At 59.1% G+C, this 22,398-nt stretch overlaps 2 protein-coding genes across 4 annotated transcripts in view; one reads left to right on the plus strand and one right to left on the minus strand.

The window, feature by feature from the left end:
• Positions 1-481: 481 nt before the first annotated feature.
• LOC117651829 (facilitated trehalose transporter Tret1-2 homolog) lies at positions 482-4,333 on the minus strand. Of its 2 annotated transcripts, none has more exons than XM_034396234.1 (5): positions 4,215-4,333; positions 3,708-3,851; positions 2,353-2,821; positions 1,746-2,282; positions 482-1,680 (listed from the first exon to the last, which is right to left on the minus strand). In XM_034396234.1, exons 2-5 carry the CDS (start codon positions 3,838-3,840, stop codon positions 1,218-1,220), a joined length of 1,602 nt encoding a protein of 533 aa, XP_034252125.1. In that variant the 5' UTR covers positions 3,841-3,851; positions 4,215-4,333; the 3' UTR covers positions 482-1,217. The 2 variants fall into 2 exon arrangements, with proteins under 2 accessions (XP_034252125.1, XP_034252126.1); XM_034396235.1 differs by having other exon boundaries at positions 4,227-4,308.
• Positions 4,334-15,587: 11,254 nt separating this feature from the next.
• LOC117651551 (hemicentin-1) overlaps positions 15,588-22,398 on the plus strand; it is a 96,389-nt gene continuing 89,578 nt past the window's right edge. For both annotated transcript variants that reach the window (XM_034395651.1, XM_034395652.1), the window contains exons 1-2: positions 15,588-15,628; positions 20,799-20,979. In XM_034395651.1, the coding sequence (XP_034251542.1) occupies positions 20,846-20,979 (134 nt within the window). In that variant the 5' untranslated portion in view covers positions 15,588-15,628; positions 20,799-20,845. The remainder of the gene's footprint in view (positions 15,629-20,798; positions 20,980-22,398) is intronic.

Below are 22,398 nucleotides of genomic sequence, written 5' to 3' on the forward strand. Positions count from 1 at the left end.
CGGGCCCTACGTGTGTGTACTTCGCCACTCTGATAAGGGGGGCATTTTTAAAGTCGAGAGCACACATACTTTGTTGTTGGCGTGGTAGTATCTCCCTGCCTTTGCCCGTGCATGTGTGTGTGTGTGTGTGTGTGTGTGTGTGTGTGCAGGTAGTGCCTAGCTGGCACTAGTACCCGTAACGAGGACCCTGATAAGGCAGCGGTAGGTCAAGAGATGTATGCACAAAGCAGTGCGGTGCGAGCAAGAAGCAATGCCCCCCTCCGCACACCCACACACACACACACACACACACGCGCGCCGCAAGTGGGTGAAATGGAGTAAGAGAAAGGGGCACGAACTCTGTGGTTGCGGGGGAGGAGGCCTGGGTCGCCAGGTGGTAGGACACAGCGAAGTTAGGATTTTCTTTTTGTATTAGGTCGTCGTTAAGATTTAGTTTGAGGCTGTTTTCAGAGTGCTCTTCCTATTAAATAACCGATTAAAATTGACATATTTTCATAATTTTTTAATAATGAATGTAAATTTAAAAATGAATAAATTTAGCGCCATCTTCTTTTGGTTCCATGCTTCCCCGTCGTAACAAAGTCAGCGCGCTTGGTCTGGTGGTTGTTACTCGCTGAAACAGTTCCATCTGATGGTTGGCTACACTAGTTTAGTGTGTTGTAGCCCCAAGTTTGGAGTGTGTAGCGGCGCGTCGGCGTGGCTGCAGGGCTGCAGGGCGGCAGGGCGTGCCGTGTTGAGGGCCTGCGTCGCGCTGCCTGGCCTTGCCTCCTTCTTGTACTTGGCCAAGTCGAGAGGCACTCTGGCCGCGACCCTGCTCCTCAGGGGACAATGAACTCGGCGTGTAATTAGTTACTCAGCGTGACAAACGTGTAACACACTGTAACACGCGAGCGTGCCTGTCGGCGTGTTGTTCGGTCGGGCAATAGTTGTTGCTGCCGATGCAGTACAGGGACTGGTGAGGAGATTTTAATGAGAGGGATCAGTCTTGTGGAAACAGTGGCAACTTGAGTAATGACTATCACAGCGTTACTTGGCTGATGCCTGGCCCCCCAGCAGTGGCAATGTTCCCGCAGGAGGTCCTTCCGAGTTCCCTCGGCGGTTCGCGGCAGCGGTTGGACCGCGTTGGCAGTCGGCAGGCAAGGACTCCGAAGTGACTGGGACGGCGTCCTCGGTGACCACACTGCAGGGTGGCGTCATGCTTATCTCCTAGACCCGCCTCAGGTCGTCGTCTCCTGGTGCTGGCGGGGCGCGGCGGGCTCCTCGTCGTCCTCCTTGGCCACGAACACGTCGTCGTCCTCGCCGTTGTGGAGGCCGTCCTCCTCTCGGCGCCGCACGATGGGGTCGCCGTGGAACTCGGCCAGGATGTCGTCCAGCGCCTTGCCCTTGGTCTCCAGCACGGCGACGGCCACGTAGGCCGCGCCCGCCAGGCAGAAGGCGGCGAAGAGCCACAGGCAGCCGTGCGTGCCCAGGGCGTTGCGGACGTTCAGGAAGAACTTGGTGCACAGGAAGGCGGACACGGTCTGCACCGAGATGCCCACGGCGGTGGCCAGGCTGCGCACGCGCGTCGCGTAGGTCTCGGCCAGCAGCACGAGGGGCACGGGGCCCAGCCCCATGGCGAAGGCCACCACGTACAGCGACATGGCCAGCACCGGCAGCCACCCCACCCCCGCGATGTCGTACCTGCGCAAGCAAGCAGTCAGGAACCGGCGAGTGGCCAAAAAGACCCAGACAGTGGCACCACTTACCCGATGCTCTTGGCGTAGAAGCAGCCCCCCAGCGTGGAGAGGCACGTCGCCATGACGACGTTGGACGCGATGAGCAGGGGCCGGCGGCCCGCGCGGTCCATCAGGAAGGACGACAGGTAGGTGCACACGGCCTGCATGGCGGCCACGATGATGGCCGCCGCCGTGGGGCTCAGCGAGCTGCCCGCCTCCATGAAGATGGCCTCGGTGAAGTTGAGCACGGCGATGACGCCGCAGAACTGCTGGTTGGCGAAGAGCACGAGGCTCTGCACGAGGGCGCGGCGCGTGCCGCGGTGCCGGAACAGGTCGGCCAGCGAGGCGGTCTCGGTGTCCGAGGACGACTCCTCGCGCTTGGCCGCGGCCAGCAGCGCGTCCAGCTCGGCGTCCACGTCGTCGCCGCCGCGGTACCACGCCAGCGCGCGCCGCGCCGCCGCCGCCCGGCCGCGCTTCACCAGGTACACGGGGGTCTCGGGCAGGCGCAGCAGGCACAGGAAGTAGATGGCGGGCAGAAGCAGGCACACCAGCGGCATGGCGCGGTAGCTGCAGCACAAAGCACTCGCTAGTGTCGCGGACAAAGGAGCGGACGCGGCGGCTAGACACCCTGACTCACTCCGTGAAGGCGCTGACGACGAAGCTGAACAGGATGCCGGTGTTGAGGCCCACGGCCAGGAACGTGCCCAGCGCGCCGCGGTGCTCGTCCTCGGCGGTCTCGGCGATGTACAGCGGGCTGACGACCAGGGTGGCGCCGGACGCGATGCCGCCCAGCAGCCTGGCGGCGTACAGGGGCAGCAGCGAGTCGGTGGTGGCCACCAGGACCCAGGACAGCGCGTACGGCGCGGCCACCACCAGCCCCGCGATGCGGCGGCCCAGGCGGTCGGCCAGCGCGCCGAACAGCAGTGTGCCCGGCGTGCCGGCCAGGAAGTTGACGGACGCCAGCCACGAGAAGTGCTCGTGCGACACGACCTCCTTGATGCCGTCGCCGTCCGCGTCCAGCGGGGACGTGGTGGCGTTGGTGAGGATGGGCCCCGCGGGCGACGGCCACCCCATGACGGAGCCCGCCGCCAGCGCCGCCACGTTCACTGGAAAGACAAAGCGCGTCAGAGCTCGCCGCCGTGGAGCCGCACCGCCCGGGCGACGCGCGCGCTCGGCGGGACGGCCTACCCGCCGGGCGTCCCAGCCAGCACACTGGAACGACTGGCTGGCGCGCCAGCGAACGCCAGACCGCCTTGGCCCCGCCATGCCTTGGCCATGCCTCGGCCATGCCGCCGCCGTGCCCACAATGTCCTGTGATTAAATTTGAAACCGCGACGAGTCCTTTGGGGAGGCCCCGGCGCCACCGCGCCACCGCGTCCAGGGGCGGGGAAGGGAGGTGGGGTCCGGAATGGAGGCGACCACCGCCGCGGCGCTGATTGAATTGACTAGCTCTCTTCCTGGAGCTCGTGCTGGAGCCCGTGCTGCTGGACAAGATTAACGAACGGGGAGGGGGGGGGGCTTAGGGGACCGTGGGCGGCGATCTGACTGCTGCTTCGCTTTGTGACCGCGGAGGGTCGCAGCCGTCTCTCTCGCACCCCCGCGGCAGGCCAGTGAGTGCGAGGGAGACGGGGAGCAATGCCGCCGGGAGCTAATAACGCCGGGCCACCGCCATCGTCATGACTGCCGTAAAGCACAGTAGTTGCACTCGTGAAGGTGCGGTGCCGCCGGGCCGCCGTACACCAGGCGACCGGATGCCGGATGCCCCTCCCCGTCCATCCCAGCAACTCTCACTTTGAAACTTGCCCCCTCCCCCCACAATTTGTCCGTCTGTTTGTCCGGCGTGTCCTCACTCCTGCCATCCTCCTCCCTCGCTCGCTGTTTTGTATCTCCGGCACAATGGCAGCCTCACTGTAACGGACTCTGCTCGCGCCTCTGTCTCTCTCGCACTCGTGGGGCGTCCCGCGCGGGTGCGAGAGAGACCGCCGTACTCACGTATGATGGCCGTGGCGTACTGCCGCCGCTTGCCGGCGCTACCCCGCGCCGCGCCGCCGAACTTCTCATCCTGGATGGGCACGATGGTGGGCCGGTAGGGGCTGAGCAGCCCGTCGTCGGCGTGCTTGGCCATGCTGGCTGGGCCTGGGGGACAGGAAGGCAGACCCAGTGTCAGCATGCAATGCAGTGGCGGTGACGGCACCGCTGCAGCCGGTTATCTCCGCCTGTTTGCCGCGGGGTGCAAACAGTGTGCCGGTAGCTCGCGGCTCCGCGGTTCGATTCGCGGTCCTTGCGTAAGGACGAGGCGCCGAGGCAGCGGAGCGCACCTGAGTGCTCGCTATCTCGCGTACGACAAACAGGGCCTGTTGCCGAGGCGACCGGCGTCTCGGTTCCGAAACTCCGCGGCCGCGAAATGATCAAAAACAACGAAAACAACAAGAAACGTGACGCTTGTCACTTGACCAGTCCGGGGCTGGCCGGGCCCGGTGGCTGGCCCTGCGTACTCACGGCCTGTGTCACCTTGCTGGCTGCGTCGCCGTGCCTGCAGTGCTCTCCCTACAGTGTGTCGTCCCGGCCGTCCCCGCCGGCGTGCCGCGGCATACAGCCGTGCTCGCTTCGCTCATCGGTGCCGGCGGCTATGGGGTCTGCCCGCCCCCGCCCCCTCCCCCTTCCCCTCCGCCTGTAGGCTGAGATAGTCGGCCGTATCATTCATTGGAGACTCCGAGGTCACGGTCGCGGCACTGCTACCGCCTAGCGCGGCCACATTGTGTGTGTGTGTGTGTGTGTGTGTGTGTGTGTGTGTGTGTGTGTGTGACTATTTTGATGTCGTAGTACGGATCGTTTGGCTGCTCGGGTTTCCAAATGAGGGTGATCACGGTCGACTTCCTCTCTCTATCAAACATATCGGGAAACAAATGGAGAATTTGTCTGATCTTTTTCGAGGTGCCGCGGTCGCGTCTCGGCCGCCCGGCAACGAATTTGTCATCGCGGAGGCCCCGCGGTGGATTAGGGCAACGCGGTGCGCTAAGTTCGCGTCGCTGTGTCCGATACACCATAAATAAAGGGAGCGCGTGGGCGGCCGGTCCATCTGCCCCCCTTTCCGTTTTATTATTTAATTGATTTTGTTTTCTTCGACTGCCGCCGCGGCGGCGCTGTAATCGTTGTACAGTATTTGCATAGCAGCTTGGGAATAATTTCAGACATTGTGTATTTTTGTGTCGCTCGTGTTGCCGGCAGTTGACCCCCCACCCTTTTCCCCCTTTTGCCGCAGTTTCCAATGGAGCAGCAGAGCACATCTGTTATTTGCTCCGTTTATTTAACACGAATTTTTGGCCCTTTTTTTTCGCGGTGTAGGAGGAAGCTGTTTTCATTCCGTTAGGTTTTCAAGTTCAAAGTGATATTGCAGACGGAGGGCCGGCTGGTGGGCGAGGCAGGGCACTCGTGTCCCTACATATTAAATACCCCCGCGACTTCGAAATTGGCACTAGTGCTGTCGACGACGCGCGCGCCGCGCGGCCCAGTGGCGGTGTTAGCTTACGAGAAGTGCGTGGGCACGCGTCTACGAAACGACGCGTCTCCATTATCATCAAGATAATGATCTGGCCGCTCTAATGCAATATTCTGTTTCGACTGGGAGTGCGTCATTTGCGTTGCGTGCGTGTGTGTGTGTGTGTGTCTGTGTGTGTGTGCGCGCATCAAAGCCAGATCTGAAGTTGATCCGAACTCCTGACGGAGCCGCTGTCCTCGCGGATGCAGTGCCAGCTGTGTGCGTGGATTAGTGTCAGGCCCCGCCCCGCCACGCCCCGCCACTACATCCCTTTATTATTTACGCTACGCCGCCCACTCCCCCTTTTCGGCGGGCCACGAACTTACCAACAGTCTAAGCTGTCTGTCTGGAGGCCGCCTGGAGTCGGGCCGCGCGTCTGGCTGGAGCGCGGCGGAGCACAGTGGGCCAGAAGACCGGTGGATCGGCCAAAACTCTAGACGCGTTTTGAGCTCCAGATCCGATAAATGGGCCTCGAACCAAACGTGTGACCCCACCAATGGATTGCTCTCCGAACGAGGAATCCATTGGTGGGGTCACACGTTCGATTCGAGTCCCATTAGCGACTCTGTAGCTCAAAACGCGTCTAGAGTTTTGGCCGCTCCACCGGTCCTCTGGCCCACTGTGCGGCGTGGCGGCGCGGGTAGCGAGTCGGGCTGCGTTTGAAATCGGCGGGAAGAAGACCAGCGCCTCCCGGAAACCCCCGAAGACATGCAAAGTAGGGCCAGTTTTGGAGGGCAGGGGGTTTTCCAGCATCGTGGGCACACAGACAGCACTATTGTACCTGCTGGTCCAACAAAGTGCGCCAACAGTTCAAAACTGCTAGCGAAAAATTCGAATGGTTTGGCGTTTTTGGACCGTTTTCTGACGTGCACTGACGTCGCGTCTTTCAAACTTGGCAGCGCGGCGAGCCGTGTCCGGGGTGCACCTGGGGCGGTCATCCGGGGGCTCGGAGTCTCGTTCCCATTTTCGTCACGGCCCCTCAGTCGGGCTCTGCAGCCAGACGGCCAGACGATGCGCTGCAGCGGGGATTTTCTCCGCCATTCTGCTGCAGGGGGTGGTCGTCGGGGTGTTCGACCGGCCGGTCGGGCGCAACTGGTCGACCGGGGCCGCCGCGCCGCACCGGTCTTGGTCGTAACTATCGAGTTGCTCGTGTGAGACTGTCACGGCGACCACGCCCCCCCCCCCCCTCTCCCGGGCCGTCATTGGAGGACATGCGCAATTTATTGGGCCCGGGGGATGCTGGGGCGGACGGACGGGCGCCCGCCCTGTCTGGATTTGTGTCCAGGAGGATAATTCTGTCTTTGTCGATGTGGCGGCGCTGCCGGTGGGGGCGCGGGCGAGGGCGGGGTTGCAGCGAGTGCAGTGGCGCCTAGTGGGATTAAAACTGGTGTTCGGCTGGAGCCGGAACCTGCTGGGGCCACCCGGGAACCAATGGCGGAGGTGTTCGAGTTCGGCTCCGCGAGAAGCAAAACACAATGCAGTATTCTAGGCCTTAACAAAGTTTTAGGTCCTTGTTATTGGAAATAATGTTTTCAGAAATTTTTATAACCACTTTAAAAGACAAAAAAAAATAAAAAAATAATTTTGTTTTATTTATTTTTTATACTACACGAAGATGTCACCGCCCTCTCTACGTTTCGTCTTTTTCTCGGCACTCTTTTGTGACGAGTTTGTTGTCCTCGCAGCGGCACGCGACCTGGCGCCTTCGTGGCCCGAGCGACGCGCCCATAGGACGAGACGGCGGGAGATTTCCACGGAGGGAACCGACCGGCAGTGTCACGTTTCGCGCGCACCTTGACGACGCCGGCAGGAATTTAATTTTGGCGATGTCTTGGTCGCCGCCTCGCCGGCCTGCGAACGTACTACAGTCCTTTTCGTCGCTCTGTCTCTCTCGCACTCATCGGGACGGTCCTTGGAGATGCGAGAGAAAGAAAGCGACGAGAACGAAGTCGCGGAATCAGCTTGATGTTACGGAGAGCAGCCTTGCATTGTGGTTCGTTTTCATTAGGGTTATTACTCGGTGGAATGTAGAGAGGAGAGCCCCACCGGCGGCGCTTTCGACATCTCGTTCGAGGCCTTGTTCGAGATCTCGTTCGAGGCCTTGTTCGAGATCTCGTTCGAGATTTTGTTTCAGATTTCGTTTGAGATCTTGTTTGAGGTCTGGTTCGAGATGGTGAAGATGTCCGCGTTCCCGGCGGCTGGGGTTGCGCGGTTCAGCACGGCACGGCCTGGAGACACCCGATTCGATTCCCACCGATAAAATGAATACAGCATAAGGGGCACTCCGCGAGGCCCCCCGTTTTATCGGGAACAGGCGCGGCGCCCCGCACATAATGGAAAAGAAAGAAGGATTATGAGTAAGAAAGGAGGAAAAGATCTCTTTTCCCAGTGTATGCATTTGCAAAGGAGCGCGCTTCGCACTCGACGACGGCAGGCCCTGCCGGCCGCCCACCCGCGGGACCAGCGACCTCGCAGAGCCCCTTGCAGTGCCGTGCCCACCACAGTTAGCGTCTGCATCTGGGGACGTGTATGGCACGGCGCGTAAGTGAAACAAAGTGCGGTGAAAACTGGCGCGGCAACTTGCTAAGGACGACCGTCCCGTCGGGGGCCACCGAGTCCACGGCGGCCCGAGCCACGGCCCGAGCCACGGCCTGCACGCGCGCAGCCCCCCCCCCCTTTCTCTCTCGGAGCCTCCCTAAACGGCGAGCATAATTAGATCCCACACAAAACAAGGTTACGAAAAGAGCAGGCACACTCGGCGTTACTTCCTCGCGGGAGTTACGCCGCGAGGCGTCGTTTTGTTCCATGTTTGGAAAGGCAACAGTCGCGCGGGAAAGAAGCCGGAGAAGCAAGAACGGCTCTGAAAGGGACGAGCAGGAATTTTTGGGCGAAAGGGGGCGCTGAAACAAGAGCAGGGCGCACGCAACAGTTAATTATTTTTCCATTTTTTCGTGCCGCGTGCCTTACCTAATCTTGGTGAAAACCCACCGCCTTGTGGGTACAGCGTGTAAAATGCCGCTCCCCTTTCCCCTTTACATTGTAGTGGCGTCGCGAGGCCGGCCGCGACGTCGCGGTTTTGTAGTGCTGTTTTGATGAATACGAGGCGCAGCGCGCAAAAGGAAGACCCTTTCGGAAGCGCGTGAGCAGGAGGGGAGAAAGGTGGGGGGGGGGGACGCGGACCATAGGTGAGGGAACAGCCGCAACTAACAACCGTTCTCTTCCTGACTTTGGTTCCCCTCCGTCGCCGCCGCGCTGCCGCCTTGTCCGCTAGACACTTCCGGCACACTCTTCCCTTCCCTCTGCGTTTTTCCACCCACTGCCCCCCCCCCTCCCCTGCGTGCCTGTGCCGCCCCTCACCCACCGGCCTGCACGCACTTTCGCTCTTAAATTTCACGTTGTGGCGCCGTGTTGTGGCCGGGACAATCTGCCACCTGATTTTTATTTTTTCATCCGCACAATTTCGCGGTAGCCCCTCTTTTCGTGTTTGACGAAAAAAACAACTTACCTTTGAGTTTCCGCCATACTTTTTTTTACCAAGACTTTGCGGGTGTTCATGTGTTCCTTGGAGCGGAAAAACGCAGACCGAGAGCCCATAAAAGCAAAACCGTTTCTGCACGCAGAAGTGTCGAAAGAAACGAATCTTTTTTATTTGGCTGCTGCCGCTCCGGTCGCCCCACCTGACTTTGTGGCGCGGCGTTACAAGGTGCCGGTGAGTTCTGTACTTCGCATTGACGGCTTTCTCGCGACATTCAATGAGGGCGTCGAAGGGAGGGGAGGGTTGGTGAAGGGCTGCCTTGCGAAATTTGGATAGTTCTCTTTTTTTACAAACAGCAAAAAGAAAATTCGACTGCGTATTAAGATGACGACCCGAAAAATAATTGCGTTGTGTCATTGTGATACTCTTCGCAGTAAAAGGATTCTCGAGCGCGCAACACGGCAAGGACGCCAAGGACGCGCCAAGGACCAGCCAAGGCCAGCCTGCGGTCACCGTGTCCCCGGTGTCCCTTCTTGTTTTGTTTCGGCAGCGCGCTTCCATTAGCGTGCGAGTTTGCTTAGGCAAGTGTGTGCCCCGCGCAAATACATGTAAAGTGCAGCCCGTATTTTTGCAGCCTGTTTCGGGCCGATGGGCGAGCGTGAAGGATGTGAAGGCTCGCACCTGCACAAGTGTCCCACTCGGTGTGCTGTACCGACGCAGAGATGCGGAGCGGCTGGGGTGGAACTAAAGTCAGGCAAGACAAGAGAGGCTCTCGTGCTAGCAGGAGCTCTGAGCGTCCCCGGCTCTGTCCGCTTCGTTTTCATATTCCCGTGAACTAGACAAAAACGAGGGGCTGGGAGGCGGCGCGCTCAAGCTGCCTCGTGCCTGGGGCTTGCCTCCAGAGGCTCCGGGCTCCAGGGGCTCCAGGCTCCGACTCCAGGGCCTCCTTGAATGGCTTCGCTGTGAGTTACTCCAGGTTTGGCGTCACGCAGCGTTACCTGCAGACGCCGCGCCGCCCCGCCGACGCGTCTCGCTCGCATTGGAGGAGGCGGACAAGAAACTTGACGCCCAACTTCTGGGCCGGCAGTCCCTTTTCCAGGGGCGACGCAGCGGCGCAGCGACGCAGTGACGCAGCCGGGGGGGGGGCTCCGAGAGGCCCTCCGTGAGGCCCGGCCCACTCGGTGACACGGCCGCACTACACAAGCAGGTGGCAGACCGCGGTGGAGACAACGGCCAGGTCCTTGATTTCCGGAGACACGAGGAAAACCGCAGGAAAAAGAGACGAGGAAAATGACAATGTCAACAAGTTGTTTTTCAGGTTTTTCGCCAAATTGTTGTGAGCTTCATTCGAAATTCGCTGCTATTCGTGCAGCAACAAGGCCCAAGGCCCGCACAGACAGACTGGCTAATAATTGGCCGGGCAGTTGGACAGACAGACGGCCGCACGCTTTTTGCGCTGAGGGTTTTGTTTTTCGTTTTTGTTGTTTTTTTGCGGGGCTGCGCCGGTCTGTGCCCTCTTTGGCGTAGTTTTGCGTGGATTTGGCGCTGGTCTGCCTGGCCGTGTCGGGGCTCCGTGGCGTGGCGAGGCTTTGCGGTGACACGGACCAAGTCCTTGTCCCGCACTGGTGTACACAGCGAAAAGGGGGAGCAAAACAAATGGAAGAGAACCCTGCCTTTTGAGGCTGCGGAGGTTCAAACAAATTTTTGCCGATTCGGTCAAAGTTCCATTAGGCAATTATCTTGTTGGTTTTTAACTGTTTATTTTTTCGGAGTTTAGTCAAATTTTAAATCGGACCACTTTGACCTGAGCTTTTTTTTTTGCCTTCTCACTGCTTGTTGTGGAGAATTTGCCATGCCCTTCACGCTGGTCTGCACCTTTCTCTCCTCCTCTCCCTCTTTCTCTTCTCTCCCTCTTTCCCTCTTCTTCCTCGGGTCGTTGTTTTTCTATTTCGTCGCCCGATCGTCCTGTTGGTCCTATTCCTGCCGCATGCTTTCCCTCCCCGGCAGAATCGTGGGCGGGTCAGCGACACACTTATCAAACACGTCGTGACCACTGCCACGCCGCGGCAGGGCAGGGCACACACTGGGCCGGGCCAGGCCAGGCCAGCGCAGCCCGAGTAACGTATAGCTTGTCGGTTTTACCCCCTCCCCCTCCTCCTCCCCCTCCCCTCCCCCTCCCCCTCCCCCTCCCCCTCCCCCTGGCAGACAGACGCCTCCCCTCTCGGGTGTCTGCAAGGCGCCGCCGCCCTCCCTGTACCCCCTGGGGACGAAGAAACTAAATCCCACGAAATTCGTATAGAAAACGCACGCCGTGTGTGTGTGTGCGTCTGTGTTTTCGGCGAGGGGAGCGCCGCTGTGTGATTTATCTATTAAGGGCCGCGCGTCGAGTGGTCATAAGGACACTACTTATAAAGCGAGCGCGCGATATTCGCGAGCGGAATGTGTCTGGAGGGAGGAGCGAGATGACGATAGGCGTGACAGAACGGGGGGTGGGTCCCGAGGAAATGGGAAATGGGATAGGGAGGTTGACGGAGAGAGAGAGAGAGAGAGAGAGAGAGAGAGAGAGAGAGAGAGAGAGAGAGGAAACCCGAACGGCCGCCTCGTCCTCGTCGGCCGCCTTGGCGCAATCAGCAGAGCGAATCAAATGCTTCCTGTGGAATGCGACATTTCACAGACGTCATGCCGTTGTTATTGCAATCGCCTCGCAATTATAGAATGCCTGCCTCCGGTTCCGGCCGCGCCTCCGCGCCGCCGGGGAGGCAAGCCGTCCTCGCACACTATTGTCACCGCGCACTTTCTCGAATTTTTGAAAAAACATTAAAAAACGAAAAATTGCCGGTTTTTTTGTGCTGCACCGTGTACAGGACAGTCTTACGCTTATTGCGAAAGCGTATGAGCAGCAGTGTGGATTTAGCACATTTTTCAGGACTGCTTTTTCCTGTGCAGCTTCTTCGCGTCTCTGTTTTATACTGCCCTTGTACTTCCTCGGCTGAAGGGTCCCTCTTTTGAACGGGCCGGAGCGAATCGAGCACACACACACACACACACACACACACACACACAGACGCAGCAGAAAGTGTGGCAAAACGGAGGGCTGCACCGCAGGAAAGACTCGGCACATATTTCAACTTTGCTCCCGGAAACGGCGTGTTGTCGTCCGGAACTGGCGATCTCCCTGGGCGGGGCCGGCCTCTCCCGGTTGCCTCGCCCCGCTGCCTCGGGCCGTGATGAGTGACCCACAAACAACAACATTGTATACTCGGCGGTGAAAGTTGCAGCAACAATAACCTTTCGAAAAACGCGAGGGATAAAAGAGAGCTGGGCGTGTGGTGAAAAAAAAAGGGAAACACTTGAAGAGCGCGTTGGATACCTCACGGCCTCACGGTCTGGCAGACACTCGCCTTTCGTTTCACGGTGCAGTGATTCTTCCATTGAGGCGTCGAAGGAGGCGATGCCAGGCGATGCAGGAAATGGAGAGGATGCTGGTGGTTCTGCTATTTCTTCTTCTGCTCGGCTTGGTGGCGATATTTTCTCCTCTATCTCTTGGCGCAGGCTGGCGGCGCGCCTGGGCGGCTGGCGGCCCGGTCGGCAAGGCTGTGCACGTGGTGCCTACCTCGCAGGCGTCCACCGCAGTGGGCCAGAAGACCGGTGGAGGCGGCCAAACCCTTGACGCGTTTTGAGCTCCAGAGTCGCTAAAAAGGTCTCGTACCGAACGTGTGACCTCACCAATAGACTGCTCGTTTGCAGAGCAATCTATTGGTGGGGTCATACGTTTGGTTCGAGCACCATTCTGCGACTCTGGAGCTCAAAACGCGTCCCGTATTTTGACCGCCTTCGCTGTGCAGAGTCGTTCCAAAAGCGGCTTCTCTCTTTGCTTCGCCGCTTCGCCTGCAGTCTGGCCACGGCCTGCGGGCGATTGCGACAGGATGCACCCTCCGGCCGTCGGGACGCGTCCAGGACGAGCCTTGGAGAAGCCAGGGATCACGTCAGCGCTGTCAGACCAGCCAGCAGTCCGCCATGATTGCCGCCAAAATAACGTTCGAGTTTCGTCGTTCGCTCTCATTCCGGCAATCAACCGCGTCGATTCACCTGAGAAGCCTTGCGACGGTCGTCACACTGGAGAGGACCTCGAGAGACTCCGAAGAGAGGGTCACACGACGAGAGCGCCGGAGAGGAGGGCGACGAAGACCCTCCCTTTTCAATTATGTTTGTGTCTGTGGGCGCGCGTGTATGTTGTAGCGCACAACACGCCAAATCTCTCCATTCACCCCACCCAGCCCGGCCGGTCGCCCCGCCGCCCCGCCGCAGCAACAGTGGTCGTACCTTGGGGAGGCGCTGGACTGGCCGAGGCAGGCCGAGGCAGGCCGAGGCCCAGACCGAGGCCCAGAGTGATAAATAGGGAGCCTCGGTCAGGCAGGCTTATGATTTAAGGCTCCCCTCCGCAGGGCAGGGCCTGCCGTGCCGTGCCTGCCGGAACCGCGAAGCGAATCCTCTGTTGACGCGATCGTCTCCTATTGGCGGGGCCGAAGCACTCGCAGGTGCCGCGGCGGCAATGCGTAATGTATGTCGAGCTCCATGATAAATACGCCCTCGCTGCCAATTAGCAGTGGGCCGTCTCGCAAGTTTGACGAGTCTGTTCAAACTGGTTTAATTGGAGACGCGTGCGTGGTGTCTCCGCCTTTGACAACAACGGGTGTGGCGCAGCCGTTATCGTGACAGGCCTTGTGACATGTCTTGACGTACGCACGGTGGGCCAGGATCTCTAGTCGCGTTTTGAGCTCCACAGTCACTATATGGAACTCAAATTGAACTTGTAACCCCATCAATGGATTGCTCTCCGAACGAGGAATCCATTGGTGGGGTCACAAGCTATGTTCGAGTCCCATTTAGCGACTCTGGGGCTAAAAACGCGTTTCCCTGTTGAAGTATTTTGGCAGGCCGTGCTTGATGCTGGTCGATGGTGCTGTGCTCCTCCCTTTTCCTCCAGTTCCACTTCTTCTGGGCCGGGGTGAGGAGGCTGGGCCGGACAAAGAGGATTTCAGATGCAGGAGAAGGGTTGCCCGTAAATCATACACCTTTAAAACTGACTTCTTCGGAAACTTTTCGTCCGGGCCCACCGTCCGGAGGCCACTCCGCGCGACGCGTCCTAATGACTAGTGCTGTGACACAGCAATAAGTATTTTATTTTTATTTCGCCGGTGGGAAATAAAATTCAAACGGCAATTTCTTTTCAAAATGACAAGTTGAGTTAAATTTTTTCAAAAATCCAAAGAGTTTTTTTTTAAATGACAATCTTGAAGTTCTCTCATTTTTTCGCCTTTTTTTGCGTGGGGTCCCCAAAGCACGATCACAACATCAAGCATTCAAATTCGACTTACCATATTTTCGTTTACCTTCTTTCCAATAACCTGTCAAGTGTATACACGGGCGTCTGAGCGACGTCGGTTTCCGCCTATCTGATTACAATCAAAACAACAATCTCCATAAGTTCCTTTCATGTCCTCCCCTTCACGAATTTGTCCCCAGGCAGTGCCTCGGCCCTGCCTCACATCGCGGAAGTGGCGTTGTAGGCTCAACGCGCGCGGTGGCGCCAAAATTGAAAAAAAAACACAGAAAAAAGGAGGCGACGCACAATAAAAGCGTCGGAGCAATTTTTCTTAGGGGTGGGGATATAGCTAGCTGCGGAAAGAATAAGGGTCCTTAATTTCGCAAGATGGTGCTGCTGTGCGCAGGGACTCGGCACGGTGTGGGGTCCTGGAATGTGTGTCTGTCTCTGTTGCTCAGCCGCGTCTCGGCTCAAGGGAAGACCCACCCTCATTGTGCGGGAATGTAAGGTGGAGAGGGAGAGGGGGAGGGAAAGATATAGAAAAGGACACCTCAATATCATTTGCAGGAGACGTGTCACAAAGGGAGGTGCACTATCTCGTAATTAGGTGGCAACATTCTCGGCCTGGCCTTCGCCGTCACGTTAAATGGCGGATCTGATAAGGTCACATCACGCGGAAGCGCAGGCAGGCGCAGCGAGGCACGGCATAGGTCAGGCGTACACTCCCAGCCAAAGATCACACAAGAGTGGTTTTGGAGGTGGCTGCGGCGGCCCGGGACCAACGCAGCGCCGCCACGCCGCTTCCGATGCAAATGGACCATTTCGTGGAGACAACCCGGGAAACAAAACCATTTGGATGGAAATCGTCCCCTTTCACAGCGCCACCGCTCTTTCAGATTCTTTTAACATGCCCCCCACCCCTCCCCTAACGGGGCGAGTGTGGCGTCTTGTTGACCGCGTCCCTCGTTGGCAGGTGCAACGTTAAAATGTTTCCAAGTTTCAACTTCGAGTTTTGAGAGTTCACTTATATTCCCGAAGTTCCCGCCCTGCCGTTTGGGTACCCGCTGGGAGCGCTTAGTGAGCGCAGGTTACGCGAAGCACCATTATGGGCGCGATTCCACCGACCGGAGCGGAGCGGTCTCCAGCAGCAGGCTGTGTCCCTCTCGCACCCCGCCGGGACACCGGGTGCAAGGGAGGCAGGAGGGCGCTGGAGGAGGAGAGCAAGGCAAAGAAGCAGGAAGCAGTGCGCGGAGCAGCGATGTGAAACAGCCATCATTACAGACCCTGCACGAGGCTAGCGAGGCCAGCACGGGGATGGCCTGCGGGATCTGCGATAGTTAAGCCTCGATTCAGGAAGAGCGTTTGTGCACTTGGATGCACCCAACTAGGAGGACTGGCGGGGCTCTCAGTCCTGCCAGTCCTGACGGCGAGTCTGCACTGGAAAGCCGGCTGGGGCCCGACCATTAGCGCTGCCTTTCGGATCGTCTTAATTGATGAAAATTAATGGGGCTGTCTTTTTCCTCTTCCAGGCTCGCGGGAGGGGTCATGGAGGACGGACGCGAGCAGAAGACGACGTGAGTACTTTTTAAAAAAAAAAAAAACATTTTCTGAGTTAATCTCCAATCTAGCATATGTAGATGTGGAACACCCCACACTTAAAAAGCTCGATGCCCGGAGGCTTGAACATTTTTTCACATACAACGATGCTCGAGCTTATTGAAGCGTGGCCTCTGCATCATTTACCTGGCGGAGAAGGGTTGCGGGGCCTCGCTGAGGAGGAGCGAGATAGCGCCAAGACGAATAAACATGATGGCCTGTTTGCACAGACTGGGGGAGAGTGCCACAGGCCTTTGTTGCTGTGGTTCCACCGGGCACTCGTCGTGGTGGATAGGTGGGTAGTTTGGACCCGGAGCAGTGTCCGCCACGTTATTGGCAGTCGGGCTGAGCCAGGCCCTCCGGAACGTTTCTCACTCGGGAGATTAAAGGCAGGTGTTCTGCGAATACCGTCCGAGGCACAGAGGAGTGTTATCTCCGCTCATATCTAAGGCGAGTCGAGATGAGCGAGGGTTAGTGCGTGCTGAGACCCCCCCCCTCTTTCCCCCTCCCCCACCCCGCGGTCCGGGGGTGAGCTAGCAGCGTCTCTGCTTAATGCCAAAAGCAAAAAGCTGCACGAGAAAATAAAACAAGTGGAGTCTTTTTGACCGCGCTGGGCTCCCCACCTGAGATGGTTATCGCCCCGCCTTTGAGCCTCGGGCCTCTGGAGAGATGTCCTCGATACTCCGAGGGCCGCAGGGCCACTCTGTCTCTCTCGCACCCATGGGCCGTCCCGTGTGGGTGCGAGAGAGACAGAGCGACGACTCGCGTAATTGCGAAATGGAGGACATCCCGTGACGTCGGTGGCCGTTCCAGGCTCCAGGTTTAGGCCTGGAGGCTCTGGAGATGAAAGCTCGGAGGTGTTGCGAGGCCGCCTGAGAGTCCCGCCCATTAAGACTGCACCACTTTTCCCCCCAGCCCAGCGCCCTTCGCCCAGAGCCCGGCCGAAGGGCGGAATCCCTTTATCGGGTCGCCTCATTGCCCAAGGGGGTTAAGGGTCGGCCCTGCGCCGTTCGGGAAAAGAAGGAATTTCGAACCATCGCACGGTGGGCCAACAGCACTAGACGCGTTTTGAGCTCCAGAGTAGCTAAACAGGACTCAAACCGAACACGTGACCCCGCTAATTCATTCCTTGTTTGGAGGGCAATCCATTGGTAGGGTCACTGGTGCAGTTCGAGTCCTACTTGGTGACTCTGGAGCTCAAAAACGAGTCCATGGTTTTGACCGCCTGGACCGGTCTCCTGGCCCACTGTGCGGTGACGTCCCCGAGGCCCTTCGGCGACCCTTCGGCGACCCTTCGGCGACCCTTCGGCGACCCTTCGGCGACTCTTCGGACGCCCTCCGCGCACCCTTCGGCCCTCGGCAGCGCCACACCGGAACCAGGGCACTCAGCGCAAGCTCGGCGCAAGGACACACGGCCTGAAAATAGCTTGACAATGGTCATAAATTAGTAGGCGGCTATTGTATGGCCGGGATTTGCTTCCTTTCCGGAGGCCGCCCCTCGCAGCCTCGCAGCGACACGGCACGGTGCGGCACGGCACGGCGCGGAGGGTGGAAAAAGGGAGCGAAAGTTCGCACCCCCGACCTCTACGCTGCCGTGGCGTGCCCTGCCGTGCCGCTCTCATGCACAGATCGCAGTGCAGCGGCAATGGGCCCCAGCGGAGGGCCCGGCCGCTCCGCCCGCCAAGTGCTCCGCGATTGGGTGGGCTGGATGGCAGCCCGGATCCACTTCCAGAGAGGCTTTTCCAAAACCGTGGGCTGCGGACAATCCCCGCGCGCCCTGAGGCGGGGAGCAGGGAAGTCTCCTAGCAGTGCTCCAAATAAACTGGCAACCGGTCCAAGTGATCGCTTCCAAAATCGGACTCCGCTTCCAGCGCTTCCAGCGTGGCCCATATGCCGAGTGAGGGGTCAACCGGAGGCGGGGTGGGGCGAGGCGGGGCGGGGCGGCAGAGCGCAGGCGATGAGACGCCCCCGTTGGATGAGGTCCATGTTTCTTGGAGCGCTTCCAGCGAATTGCGACTGCCGTACTGGCCCGGGGTGGCACCATGGTGGCACCATGGTGGCACCATGGTGGCACACTTAGACCTCCGCTGTGGGGGCCGTCTCTATTCTTGTGGGCCCCCCGTGGGCACCCCGTTTGGACTCGGCCGAATATTGATCTCCGAATCAACGCAATTTGCGCGTCGGAAAGGCTGTAAGTGCAACGTGCCAGCAGACTGATTCCGAGGTTCGTCTCTCTCGCACCTCCACGGGGTGCCCTGTGAGCGAGAGGGACAGAGCCTGCAGGCCCTGGGCCAAGCCAGACGGCCGGAGCGCGGCGGCCACGGCGGCGGGGCCTTTTTACCCGGACAATCGAGAAGCGATCCGGAGCTTATTCATGGCCTCGGACGGCCGGGGCCTCCATGGTCGTGATGAGGAGGGGCAGTGTTCCCGCCACGCCCCCGCGCAGTGCGCCGCCACGGCAGCCGCGCCAGCCACGCGCACAGAGAACCCCATTCACCGAACCGGCACGCCAGGCCACGGCATGCGACTCTCAATCCAACGGTATATATCTTGGCGGCGGAAGCGGTTTGCCAGCCATTCCCTCAATTCGCCTTGTGTGTGTGTGTGTGTGTGTGTGTGTGTGTGTGTGTGTGTGGTGTGTGTGTGCGTGTGTGTCGTTACGGACCGCATGGTGCTCGCACTGCAGCCCGCACATTGAGCCGTTTAAGTACGCTCCATTTCGACGGTTCCCCGATGTGCAAAAACCTGAGACCGAAATCTGGCTGATGACCGCCGAGGGCGGGCCAGGGCCGCAACTACGGGCCGGGCCCGCTACTTTGGTGCCAGGCACACCACAGCGCGCCGCACAGCGCCCTGATTGAGACCGGGTCTGGTCCGGGCGGACGCCGGATTTGATCAGGGTTCTCTTGATGTCGGCATAGCGAGAGACAGACGGCGGAGGACGGCGTCGACGACGACTCATCGCGGCAGGGCGGGCGGGGGCTGCCGCCACCACCGCACCCGGATGTCCACGTCCACTCCCCTGCTGAGCCTGCTGAAGGCGACCGCCGTCACCAGCAAGCTCATCGGAAGGGGCTGGCGGAGGCAGTGGCCGAGGCAGTGCCGGGGATTGCCAGTAGTAATGCCGCACAATGAAATACCCCCGTTAGCGCCGTTCCGGCCTCGCGGACCCTCGCGGACCCAAGCCGGGCCACCCAGCCAGCCCGGCAGGACAGCACCGCCCTCCAGGAGGCCCTTCAAGGGACCGCACCGGCCGGGCACCGGCACCCCGCGGCCGCGCAGGAACCCTTTTGGCGGGCTAATAGTTTGAGGTAGCCATTCAAAAGGGCCAGCGGCCGCCAGCGGGGGCCCCCTTAGCTGGAGTACAATCCGAGATGCTTCCTGGGGATGATGAGGTTTCGGACTCGTCAGGGAAGCCGCTGAGGTAAACCCTGGCACACTCCCAGCCAGGGCCCGGCCGGGACCCCGCCAGGGACGGCCCGTGGGGCGGTGGGTCTGGTCCGTAACTTGATGAGACTCGCTTCCTGTGAACAGTGAGGGTCACCACGCGCTGCGCGCACTGCGTGCTTCGCGTTTACAATTTGATTTCCAAAGTACACTTTTCACCGATTCGATTTCGGTCACTTCGCGTACCTTTCCCCCACAAAGAGCGAAACTGCCGCGCATATTCCGTGGCAGGTTATTTCAACCCACCGCTGCTCTCCCCCTCACCTATCGAGGGCTCGGGCCGCTGAGCAAGTTGATTCGGTCGGTTGAAACGCAAGCCCGCTTTGTGACCAGCTGATGTGAAAGAGGTCATTCAGATTCACTTTCAGATTTACTGCCGCTGGACCGGCCCGGCCGATACAGTGGGGCGGAAACCAGTTTGCGACGCGACCGTGGTGCCGCTATGTCCTTCTGGGCGTAAACAGTGATGATTTTGGATGTTTTTCTATTTTAGTTCTCGACAAAAACAAATTGCGGGAATAAATTAAAGGAACAGACGTAAAGAAATTTGTCTGTAAGACGAAAAGATCTTTGCAAAGTCATAACAAGATACCTTACCAAAAAAAAATTCAAAAAAAGTTTTTAAGCAAAACTGAAAAACAAAACAAACTGCAAAGAATTGGTTTTGCGTGTTGGTCCGTACGTGAGTACCATCACTGCACACCGACTACCGGAGATGGATCGCAGACTCCATCCATCACCATAGCAACGCGGCAACGCGTTTCAATCATACCGCCGGTCCTTCTGATAAGGCAGTGACCCGCCGGCATCCTTTTCCTGCAATCGGCGCGCCTAGCCGCGCTCACTCAGCGCCGCGCTGTCACGCCCGAGCAGCGCGCTGGATGAATGGCTTCGCCTCTCCGGATCGCGGAGTCGTTATTAATGGAATTTCGCGCATTATCGGACCTCCAGTTTGCCGAGACACAAAATCTATCCGTCCGAGCCGAGGTGTTGTTGCCGGTTTTCAATTCGCAGCCCTGGCGTTCCGTGGCAGTGGCGTGGCAGTGCCGTACTCCGCGTTTACGGTGTGGCGCCTAGGCCGCGCCGTTACTTGCAAAAAGGGCCGGCCGTTCGGCCGCCGCTCCTCCCCACTCGTAAAGTGGGTCATAATTGCGGGGCCGGTTCGCGGATTTTATATGCAAATTTGGTGGCGAGGAGCGCCAAGGCTTTGGTGCATCTGCCCTGGTCACTCCATTCATTTAATGAAAGTCTGCTCGGCTCGCTGGCTCTCCCAGGATATAATATAATATTTTCGCCCCGCCTGCCTGCCCGGCCCTCTGCCCGGGCCCCTGCCCGTGCCCGGCCCTCCGCGTGGCCCTTAGCCCGGAGTTTGCCAAGCGTGAATGAAAGTAAGTGGCGGCGTTGCAAGTTTGTATGGGCGCTTACTTTTTCTTGAGCGGCTGCACCTCGCCGGCTGCGAGGGAGGGCGAATTTGGAATCTGACCGTCAGAGGAAAGTGGGGCAGGCGCAGGGTCCAGGGAGAGGGGGTCACCGCGTTTTGCGGGGACCGCACATCTAGTGCATCTTCCACGACATTAAAGGGGCAAAAAATTCAGTCAGAAAGAAGATCACTGAGGCTGTCGACTATACCCAGAAAATCGACAAAATTTGACTTTTTTGACAGTGTTTTAACCGTTCCTATTTGTCGTTGTCTTTTTTCAGGCGGCGCGCAGCAGCGGGACCTGTCCGGCCTGGTGGGGGAGACGGTGATGCTGCCGTGCCACGTGGACACGGCGTCGTGCGGCACCGTGCACTCGGTCAAGTGGTACAGGGGCTCCTCCAGGATCTACGTCTTCAGCGAGATGGCGGTCGTGGACCACGCCGAGGGTGACTACGTCGACAGGTAAGGGTGCTTCGAGGTGCTTAGGGGTGAGGCGGGGTGGGGCGGTGCGTCATCAGTGGACGTGGTGCAAAGCCAGCCTAGTATCATCTTGGGCCGCGGCATTAGAGCCTTGCCTTTGGGTGTCTGTAAGCCCCATGTATCCTCGCGGCCCGGCTCGGCCCGGCTCGGCCCGGCACAGCTAGCCCGGCACAGCCCCACGCGGCGGGGGCAATATATGGGGGGCAAGGGTGCCGCGCTCACGCCACCAGGAAATCCCGCAATGAAACATTGCATACCACTTCCGAGCCCCCCACCCCTTCATTTCCCCCCACCCCGCCGGATGAAGAGGAAACAACATCGAAGCGGTGTTTCGGCCCCCGATAAAAGAAGGGAAGGGTGTCGTCTTCGTCGTCTTCGTCGCGCACCTGCCGAGCCGCGTGACTCCAGCCCGATAAAACACACGGCATGAATGTCAAGGTCCCAGCGAGCACCGCGAAGCGGAAAACCCTGTCTCCATGCGGAGAGTCGGGCCTTTCTTCCATTCCGCCACACTGGTGCTGCTCAGTGCACTCACTGTTCGAAATGACGGGTGCGATCGCCTGCCTCCGACAACGCGAAGCCCCCGCAGAAAAAGGAGTGAGCCAGGTTTTGCCCCGCCAGTGCAGGGAGCGACCTTCTGGGACTCGAAAAGCTCGAAAGCGACCCCAATAACAAACTTTGCGCGCCAAAGATAAAAAACGGGGCGCTCTTTGTCAAGCTCTTTGTTGGGAGGACGGTGACCCGGCAGCCTGCGGCCACCAAGGGGCAGACACGTTTACTTTTTTCCGTCGTCGCGCCTCTGCACGGTATACCGAAGACATTCCAGCCACAAACTTCATAGTACACTAGATCCCCGGGACACCGGCCTGGGCTGAGGCTGGGCCGTGGCCTGGCCCGGCGCGGCGTCGCAGGGCCGCAAGTCCTTGCTGCCCGTGGATCTCGCGCGGACAAACTTTTGCCGGCGGCTGACTTCTCTCTCCCGCTTGTTGGCTGCATCCCCTCAGCGCCCTGATCGTCCCTGGATTGATTACGTGCGAAACAGCAGGACTTTTTCCAGTGGTGTGGCAGGCCAGAGGCAGGCCAGAGGCAGGCCAGGGACAGGCCAGGGGTGGGCCAGAGGCCACACTTATTCAGAGGCGGTCTCACCCACCCAGATAGGAACCTTCTGCTGTCGCCAAAGTTGTGTGTGTGTGTGTGTGTGTGTCCTCGTCCTTCTATTGGCGCTGGCCCAGTGGTGGAAAGAGGGAACAAGTCACGCCAAAGTCAGCCCGACAGTGTGCGACGCTAGTTTGGTGGACTCGGTGTGTTTTCATAATGCACGCGCGCCGCGCGAACGGTTTGGCCTCGATGTCGCTCTCCACTGGTCGTCCCGCAAAAAAAAGATCTTTTTCTTCTTTATTT

This window comes from Thrips palmi, unplaced genomic scaffold, assembly GCF_012932325.1.
Source record: "Thrips palmi isolate BJ-2018 unplaced genomic scaffold, TpBJ-2018v1 HiC_scaffold_6, whole genome shotgun sequence".
Classification (NCBI taxonomy): Eukaryota; Metazoa; Arthropoda; class Insecta; order Thysanoptera; family Thripidae; genus Thrips; species Thrips palmi.

Bases quoted from the DNA above. Each gene is read 5' to 3' on its own strand.
- LOC117651829 (XM_034396234.1), bottom strand. From the start codon at position 3,840: ATGGCCAAGCACGCCGACGACGGGCTGCTCAGCCCCTACCGGCCCACC. The intron at 2,822-3,707 runs GTGAGTACGGCG...TTGTCTTTCCAG, and splicing joins GTACGCCACGGCCATCATAC to TGAACGTGGCGGCGCTGGCG. The intron at 1,681-1,745 runs GTAAGTGGTGCC...TTGCTTGCGCAG, and splicing joins TTCTACGCCAAGAGCATCGG to GTACGACATCGCGGGGGTGG.